Source organism: Triticum aestivum, chromosome 6D, assembly GCF_018294505.1.
Source record: "Triticum aestivum cultivar Chinese Spring chromosome 6D, IWGSC CS RefSeq v2.1, whole genome shotgun sequence".
NCBI lineage: Eukaryota > Viridiplantae > Streptophyta > Magnoliopsida > Poales > Poaceae > Triticum > Triticum aestivum.
Genome location: NC_057811.1, coordinates 418,695,119 through 418,705,153, shown reverse-complemented (window position 1 = coordinate 418,705,153; position 10,035 = coordinate 418,695,119). Strand labels below are relative to the sequence as shown.

At 48.4% G+C, this 10,035-nt stretch overlaps 1 protein-coding gene across 1 annotated transcript in view; it reads left to right on the top strand.

Annotated features, from left to right (window-relative positions):
- LOC123145508 (uncharacterized) overlaps nucleotides 1-8,889 on the top strand; it is a 14,194-nt gene extending 5,305 nt beyond the window's left edge. The window contains exon 4 of the mRNA XM_044564933.1: nucleotides 8,154-8,889. Within this exon, the coding sequence (XP_044420868.1) occupies nucleotides 8,154-8,696 (543 nt within the window). The 3' untranslated portion in view covers nucleotides 8,697-8,889. The remainder of the gene's footprint in view (nucleotides 1-8,153) is intronic.
- Nucleotides 8,890-10,035: the final 1,146 nt, after the last annotated feature.

The window sequence follows — 10,035 nt, the reverse complement described above, 5'->3', positions numbered from 1 at the left end:
CGCCTAGGAGCACCCCCCGGTGCAGCTCCGCCCCGCGCCGGAGAGCCACCGGGAGGGGAAAGTCAGGGGGCCGCCGCCACCAGCGTCCCTGGGGCCAGGCCGGCTGCGGGCGCCAGCGACGGCGGCGGGGAGGAAGGGGAGAGGGGGGGCTGAGGAGGGGGAGGTCGCCGTGCGGCCGGTCGCCTGCGGGGGCGACGCGATCGAGAGAGGGGAGGGTAATCTACTTTGCTTGGACTTTGTGTTTCTCCAAGGCCCACCTCATGACATTCCGCAGTATCTTATCATATGCCTTCTCCAAGTCAATGAACACCATATTCAGGTCCTTCTTTTGCTCTTTGTATCTCTCCATAAGTTGTCGTACCAAGAAAATGGCTTCCATGGTCGACCTCCCAGGCATGAAACCAAACTGATTTTTGGTCACGCTTGTCATTCTTCTTAAGCGGTGCTCAATGACTCTCCCATAGCTTCATTGTAGCCGCCATAGGTCATCTAAGATAATTGCGCCAAAGAATGAGATGAGCTAGAAAAATAAAAATAATATAATGAATGCCATGACTACCTGGTTGACTTGATTCACGGCTTGTTTCACTTGCTTGATTGGGGGTTTTGCCGATTGACTATAGAGAGTGTTGGCGGTGGGAAGGGATGACAGACAAGACCAATGAGAGACAAGGTAAACTTTAAGGAGTCCAAGACATGTTGTAGGTATGGTCGGTTCAGTTCATGGCAGGGTTGGTCCTGAGCGGGGGCTGTCCTGAGCGAGGGCAGGAGGGGCAGCCGCCCCAGCCCCCAAAGCCTATGGGGGCCCACCCAAGTATGCAGGTAGTAGCCTGTCGGCCATGGCCCAGGGAGGCAGGAAGTCGCTTGATAGTAGGAGCACATATAGCGCTTGTAAATGAGTCCACGGTGTCTTTGTTTTCCCTTCCCTTCCGATCGTGAGTTTGCGAGCACAGAGCAATGATCTCTCTCTCTCTCCGCGGGTCGCAAAGTGGCGACCTCGATTCAGCTATTTCCCTTGGGATGCCGAGCCGCCGATGAACTTTGAAGCTCCACTCTCCGATGATCCGGTCCCTAGGGCCTGTAAATGAGTCCATGATGTCTTTGTTTTTTCCTCCCTTCCTATCGCGAGTTTGCGAGCATAGAGCGACGATCTCTCTCCCTCCCTCCTCTCTCTCTCTCCCTCTCTCTCTCTCCGGGTGGTCGCAAAGTGACAATCTCGATTAGCTATTCCCCTTGTATATTGCTAATTAAGTACTTACCTTCGTGTATATGATGCATAGTTTGGACTCTTCAACAATTGATGTAATTTTATGGGCATGGCTATTGTTCAGTTGCCTAAAAAATTGGCACAATAGGTTCCGGTTCGTGCCATACTCCCTTGATTGAGCCATAACATCCACTTTGAAGGGTGTCGGGTTGCTCCGACGACCAAACACAAAATACTGAGCAGGGTAGGCTTGATTGGGGCAGCCACGACGGCGCCGCTAGCCATGCTATGTGCATATATCCCGAAATTTGTCTTGCAAGCCATGGAAGGGGTGCGGAAAACCTTGGAAGAGCTGCTCCAAAAATTGTCCTCTTGCCGCCGAAGTCCAGCAGTTGGGTACTCAAGTGGTGGATTTCGGCGACGGTCTTGATGGGGTCAAACATCAGCAGGCGACGCTGGAGGCGACCATCACGTCGACGACACGCAGGACCACGGTCCTCACCAAGAATGGGCTTCCCCTCCACACCCACCGGACGTGCAGGACCGACGTGTCGAGCATGCAGTCAACACGACCACCACCAATCCTCGCTACCGAGGCCACACGACAACTTTCGTCACAACTCACAAGCCATCGAAGAATGATTTTTGGCGCTTCGGGGGTGACTCGTCATGCCTTTGGTTCAATCGCTGCCACACATACTTCGATCTCTACCAGGCGCCGTCAAAGCAGTGGGTGACGACCGCCGTATTATACATGGAGGGTCACACCGCCCTTTGGTGCCAGGCGTATAAGCGGCTACACCAACTCGGCGACTAAAACATGTTCATTGCGACGGTGCACACGAAGTTCGGCCACACGGAGATTGACCAGGACGAATTTGACGGCCTGCTTCACCGTCTGGACCACCTCAAGCAGACCGTTATGAACGCCAGGAGAACTGCCACCTGGCGTTTGAATCGTGTATGGATCACTTGAGCTCTCTGGATCCGACATTGAATAATCTTCGTCTCACAGTTCATCATTGGTTTACGCGATGAGGTACGCACGGGTGTTCAACAACATGCTTCGACAAGCGTGTCGTGCACGAACCCAGGAGGAGGAGGCAGAGCACAATTGCCCATGGGGACATCTCGTGGTGTTTGCTCAGGCTATATCGCCGCCACCCGTGCCAGTCGTCGTGGCGGAACCGTTTCATCCACGTACCGACGGTGCTAAACAAGGATAGAATGATTTCGGCCGTGAGTGGCAACTAAGGGAACTAGGGCAATGCCCGCTATGGGGCATACATATTCTAATGATTCAACACCAATCGTTTCTTGTTGGCACCATAATCCACACCTTACATAGTTCTTCTCCTACCCCTACTCTAGCTAGTTTATGAGCGGAAGCATTCACGGAGCGACTAACCCACGTTACCTTCACCTCTTGTTTGCACGCCAAGATCTCCACCACCTCTGGTTCCAAGGCATCATGATAAACATGACATGCAGCCGGTCGGCAAGACCCCTCAAGATCACCCTGCCGCCACACTTCTCGCCATGCTTGGACATTGCTCCGTTTGAGTTGGCTTTAATCCATCCCACCTTTGGCGTTGTCCACTTCTGCACCACATTTTCTTTCACAGCCGATCCATCCCTCTTGTGCACAGATTGCCATTCTACCATGTATGCGACTACCGAGCTTGTTATTACCGAAAAAGGGTTTCCCCCCGCTTTGTATTACAAAGCCACCAACACCGATATAGAGGAATGCTCGGGCGAGAAGCACAACAAGCCCAAAAGAAAGAGAAAGAACAAAGAAGAAGAAAGAAATGACAACAACGGCAGCTCGACAAAGCGCGGATGACCCGCCACCGCTGCGCCCTCCGAAATTGATCCACCACAGACCCAGGCTCCGACCCGCCGCGTACCAAGCACCTCCAGCAAGGGATGCGACGTCGACGACGCTGCTGCCCGGACGTGTCCTAGGGTTTCCCCCGGCACGCGAAAGGAAGTGGGGGATGGATACATCCGACACCCTCCAAGAAGGGATGGTGGCAACCAGGTGTCACCGCATCGGAGCCGGAAGAGAGCCGGCAAGGGATTTCTCCCGCACTCCAAACCCCACCGCCCACCCAGGCCGGAGCCAACCAGACACCTCGCCGCCCACCAGCATGCGCCACCGCGGTCTTGACGCCACCCACGCCGCCTCACCGAGATCGCCACCACGAGGCCAAGAGGATGGAGAGAGACGCACAAGGCGACAGGAGCAGCAGCACCGGAGCCACGCGGGAGGGAACTACCTCCACCGCCGTCGTGCGGGAGGCCCGAGTCTCCGGCATCGTCGCGGTCGCCGTCTGGACGCAGCAGCAGGGCATACCAGGCCACCCTTGGCCCGGCCAGGCCCGAATTGGGCCTGTAAAGCCCCGCCGGCCACGCTGCAGCAAGGCGGCACCAGCGCCGCCAGCATCCACCCGCCCATCGCCGCTCTCCTGCCTCCCGGAAGCCGCACCGACGACCCTCCCCGCCGCCGGCCCGCCCAGACCCAGATGGGGCCCGAAGGGCCCAGATCTGGGCCGAGCGGGCGCCACCAGATCGCGCCACCGCCCAGAAGATCTCCCGCCACCACGCCGGAGAGCACCGCCGCCGCGCCGGACCGCCGCCGCCTGGGAGCACCCCGCAGCGCCGCACCGCCCCGCGTCGGAGCGACCCGCGAGGGGAAAGGCCAGTGGCCGCCGCCGCCAGCGCCGCCCGGGCCAGGCCCGGCGCCGGACGCCAGCGACGGCTGCAAGGAGAGAGGGGAGGGGGAGGGGGAGGGAAGGAGGCGTTGGAGGTGCGACCGGTCGCCCGCGGGGGCGGCGCGGTCGCGAGAGGGGAGAGGGACGAATCCGTCCTGGAAGTATTCATAATCGAGCTTGTTATTTAATGTGGTTCAGCTATCTTCTTCCCATCCAATCATTTCTAATATGGTAAACACTTTGTATCAGCAGTCTGATAGGAAGCCAACGCCAGACCACTTGACACCCGTCGATTCTTCAATCTCACGGTAGAGATAACAAAATGCTAATTCTTTTCTATACTATTCGTATACCTGTACTAATCTCACCCAGCCTTTGCTAACGTCCTGTATATCACGCACACACATGATTGTGTATCCCCTCATATCTCGTCTATTTTGTCTCTCCCAATCCCCTCCCTCATCTCTCCGTACGCACACCTCCCTTCGAACTCGCCATCGACGTCGCCCAGATTCAATCTGTTGCGTGTTGTGGTTCCTTCCCACCTCGTCGCCGACCAAACCATTCCTAGCACGGCTCAGATCTAACCCAAAGCACGACATCGATCTGCTCTACGATACGGCCCCTGAATGAACACGTCGACGGCCTTGCTCCGCCACCACGCTGCATCAGATATATGTAGTCTGGATGAACGCCAAATATGTCCGACTAATCATTTGACATCTAAGAAGATAAAATTAATCCAGACCTAGTGCTTGATGTAGATTAGTTAGACCATCCACGGCACCAGCGAGCTACACATCAGCTGCGGTGAGGTCGACCAGAAAGCAAAATGACTGTTAACTCTAGCTAGGATAACTTTCTGATGTGAATTGCTTCAGGGTATATAATAAGAGACTTACATTTATATAAATCTAAATTAGTACTACCATTGTTTACATTTGCAACCAAGACATCTTTATCATAAGACGTAGAGGTAGCAAATTGATAGCCGTGTTGCATAAACAGCAAAACCATAGCGCCGCGTGCCCGCAGTCAGTGCTGTATCTTTGGAAATCAGTACAAACAAATGGAAGTTGCGATTGAGCACATACAGCTGGCTTCAAGATCCCACGATCTCACAGACTCTGCATATTTAAATTTCATCTGTGGTTTCTAATCTGCGGCCAAAACTTGCGGGCTTCTAGGCTGTAGAATTATTTGTTCATTCTCGAAAAAAAAGAATTATTGTTGTTGTTGCATTGATATTATTTGTTGTCGTGGATTTCTAGAATATTTGATTTTCTTCTGCTATATAATCATTCAATTATAGTCACACATTGTACAAATTTTGTTTTGATGCATATACAAATATTTCTATGCAATTCCATAGTTTGCCATCCAAACAAGATTCCGTATTGAAACCTCGGTAAAATTTCATGACCCAAATCAGTTAACATCCAAACAACCGAATTCGTATTCATGTCCATTACAGTTTCCTTGCTGAATTGGAATTGAAAACAATTCAATACGGAGGCCTCCAATACAGACATCCAAACACAGCGTTATGGTTCTGTCTGCATGTCCTTCTCAAGCCACAAGAATGAAAGATATTCTGTTGAAGTATGCCAGGTCGATTGGGCTCCGTATCAACTTTCAGAGATCAACCATTGTCCCACAATGTTCAGCCGGCCTGGGCCATTGAATTAGCAGATATCTTTGGTTGTACTATCGGCCAAATGTAGTTCACTTACCTAGGCCTGCCTCTCGGAACCACCAGAACAACTGTGACGGATCTTATGCCCCTAGTGGTCTCTATGGAGAGGAGGCTCTCGACTACGACTTGTTTGCGTCCCTATGGAGCCAAACTCACTCTGGTCAACTCTGTCCTCGCTTCTCTGGATAAGCTGAGACGCACTTGCCTATGGAGAAAGAAAACTGAGGATGGCATCAAATGCAACTCCCTCGCTGCTTGGGATTTAGTGTGCCAACCCGAAGAGAAAGGCGGCCTTGGTGTGCTCAACTTTAAGATCCAAAACCAAGGTTTACTTCTGAAATTCTTGTATAAATTTTATATAAACAGGATGTTCCATGGGTGCAGCTTGTCTGATCGACATACTATGTAGACAAAATACCCCATGCTTCTTACCCTTGTGGATCCTTCTGGTGGAAAGACGTGCTGCAGCTCTCAGACATATACAGGGGTATCACAAAAGTTCAGGTGGGCTGCGGGGATACAGTTCTGTTTTGGAAAGACCTTTGGATGGATGACATTGCTTGCAACTCGCACCCTAGAGCCTTTTCTTTTGAGGATATATCTGTCCAAGCCATGCTGACGACAACATCTGTGGATGATGTTTTCAATCTTCCTCTGTCCCTCCAAGCGAGACAGGAAGTGCTTGATCTTCAGCAAGTGTCTGCTCCTATTGATCCTGGGAATGGTGGCTGTGATTTTTGGCAGTGCGTATGGGCCAGAGACTACACCTCCAGCTGCTACTATTCTTTCTGTTTCAGGGAAGCTCAGGCAGACGAGGTGTTCAAATGGATTTGGAAATCTGGTGGACAGATTGAACACGAGGAATACGCTGAAACGGAGAAATTATGCCATAGCCGATGATAACTTTGATTGCCTCCTGTGCACAGTACCTCCAGAAGAAACTTTGGTTCATCTTTTCTTCCTTTGTGATTTTGCTGCCAACTGTTGGAACGCATTGGGGATTACGTGGCCAGACACTCTGGACAGGTTCCAAATGGTAGAGAGGCCTGGAGAAAACCCATGTTCATGGAAGTATTCACTGTGGCTGCCTGGTGGATCTGGAAGGAGAGGAGTGCTAAGCTATTCAGAAATGTGCCGCGCTCACATTTATCTAGGCTAGCCAGATTCAAGGAGGTCTTCGATCTGCTGAGACAAAGAGTTCACAACAAATTGCACCCCTAAATTGACTCTTTTCTGCTAGCCCTTTAAGCTTAGCCTGTGTTTTGTGCTTCCTTTTCTTTGTCTTGTGCAGGCTGTATAGCCTCTGTTACCCCCCCCCCCCCCCCTGTCCTCCCCTCCTAACTCATGTAATTGGGGACTTCGATAACTTAATAGAAAGTCAGTGGGAGCCTCTCCCACTTTCAATTTTTTTTGAAAAAAGGCTTTATGAAAATTCTGGATCGCTCTCACTCCTTTCACTTCATCTAACCTACCGCTCTCCTTCCTCACCCCCGATGTCCTCCCTCACCTGCTCCAATTCCCGTCCTTTGTGATCCCGATTCCTAGGGTCGTTATACCATCTCCTCCGTCAGTCAGCCGCTCTGGTCATTCCTCTATGCCTCTTCTTCGGCGCAGGGAACCCCGCATCACACGGCACCCACAACCTCCAACTCATCTCCACCGCCAATTGAAGCCCGCGTTGCTCCCATATTCAACTCTGTACTCTGTGCATTGCATATTTCTCCAGGAAAATTGAGCATTGCCATTTTCAGGCAATTGACATTACGAAACACACAAATGGTATTTATATCAAGGGGTCCCGAGTTTTAGTTCTGTCCTGGGCCCCCAAATTTCAAGACCTGCCCTGGTTCATTGACTAAGGTCCCATGTCTAAGAGGATCAGTGAAGACAAATACAATCTGCACTCAAGTTAACACAGAATAAGCACACGAGTCACTCTTGGAATAATGCAATATTTTTATTTTTATTTTTGTAGAATCTGATAATTTTCATATTTTACGTCAGTTATATGATTGTGGTCCTATCATTGAGTCTGATTCGATCCAGAATGTAAGATTTTGACAACCTTGATACCAGCATGACAAATGTGACTTTCCATGTATAAAATACCATATTTTCTGTGCATTCTTATAACTGCAATTTCGTCTCCTACGGATAGTTTAAACTGATGTTGGTGGGTACTGGTTCTTGTGTGTGAATGTTGATTTGCCTCGGTCCATATAAATGAAGCTGGGAGTTGATCCGGGAGTTGATATGGCTCTTTGATAGTATTTGAATTTGTGTGTGCAGCATGCATGTTTGTCGGAAACTAACTTTGCATTCTAGATTTCTTACTGCTGTTTTATTTTTTAATTGGAGCATAATCATTTTCACATGGAACATACATCTGTGGAACTAAACTAAAAGAATTTTGTATTTATACCATCTATTTTTTTTAAACAGTTAGCACATGGCCAGCATATCATTTCTGCTTTTAGATATTTCTTAGTTTGCTAAGTAGAACTACTCATAACAATAACTGTACTTTTTATAGCGTTCTCTTATTCAAATGACTGGTCCTAAGAGAGGCATTGAAATGTACTCCCCAGTTTTTATTGAGTTTGATCTAAGGGTCAAGAATGGAGGGCAAGAGGAAGACGATCTGCAACTAATTGATGGCGCAATAGCATGCTATGATCAGAAACCATGGAGACCAATCAAACATCGCATTAATGGCAAATGTGGCACAGTTGACATATCTTTAGCATATGTGGAGCATGCAGTGGAGGCAACAATAGAAGTTGTCGTATCAGAAGTACATAGTGGCTTCAGTTTATCTCTGAGTTCCTTAATTTATATTATGGAGAACTATGAAGAAATTCCTCTTTTTCATGGTACTATTGATCAGTCGCGTGGCCTGCGAAGAGTTGTGGTTGCAGTCACGTCGGGCACTGTTATGAAGTTGAAGTTCAGATTTGGTAGCAATAATGTTGAGCGTTGTTGTTCCTTCAAAGCTAAGCTACATGGATGTGTTCGACGTCAGATAAAGCATGAGTTGGCTTCTATCACGGTAAAAGTGTATTGGTCCACTATCTGAACCTGATGATATCCCGTCTGTTGCTGCACCAATTGATTGTAATATGTTTCCATGAGATTTGGTTATATGCACCATGAATATTTGAATTGATAATATAAGATTTTGTAAAAAGGTTTTTTGATTTGTTTATTATTGTATACTTGGTACTTTTTGAATATAAATCTATATCTATACGACTATTCCTACTAATGAAGTAACGTTCGTCTCCCATACCTATTTGACGTGGTAATAATATTTTTTTGTTTGTTCATGCATAAACAAATTTTGGATGGAGCTCCAAACCATGCAGTCAAGAGGCCTGCTTCGCATCCTTATTTTTCTTTGATTTGACTGGGTCTCAGGGAGTCCCCTATGTGAGCCAATGGGTCTGCTCTGCATCTTTTTTTTCCCTTCCATTGAGTAGCAAGAAAAAAAAAAAGTGTTTTCTTTGTAAACTATGCTGGATAGGCTAACTACAATTACATAACACATGCTGAGTTCGCTGTCTGTAGGGCCTAGAAAAAAAATCCACCAACTCAATAAGTCGGCTCTTACTATTATCATTAAAAAGTACCACCTCGCCCCTTCAGAACCAAAATCATCAATTTGTATACGTCTTAAATTTACCTATTATTAGTCAACTCAATAAGTCGGCTTGAGAATAAATAAGCGGAGGACGAGGATGACATGGAAAGAGGAGAATGAGTCCGGCTAAAGGAAGAAAAGAATATGCTATCCTATGTGGGCTAATTAAGTGGTGTGCAATTAAACGGCTTGTTGCATAATTGAAGGATGTTGCATGATGTGCATATTGGGATTCAGTAAGTGGTGCGTAATTAGACGGAGGTGGACGGAAGACTTCATTGATGAATGTAAAGAAACTCGCAGTCCGAGGTACTAGAGGAGCTCTCTGAGGGTAGGGGAACACAACAAAAAACAAAAAAAATCCATCCTACACACCAGCCTAGGACCACTATGAAGATGCATACAAGGTTTGATATGTCCGTTACCAACTCGTAGAGTAGCAAAAGAAGAGTTGGTGTAGATCGTTGGGACAAATTCCTGCAGCTAGGATTTAGGCCAGCTCCAACCGTCGACCCCAAACGGACGTTTGTTTAGTCCGGATTTTGTCCGTTTGGATCGAGAAAATGGACGACCCAATCTGGTTTTGTCCGTCCGCCTACTAGGGCACCCAATCGGGCAGCCGCATCACATTTTGTTCGGCTCGCGATAAAAAAGAGAGGTCGTCCACACATTTAAAAACATAGAAATAAACTTAATTAAACAGTTCTAAAATATTTAAACCATGTAAACTTAGCTTAAAACTTAAAAAAACATTAAAAACACTTGACACCATCAC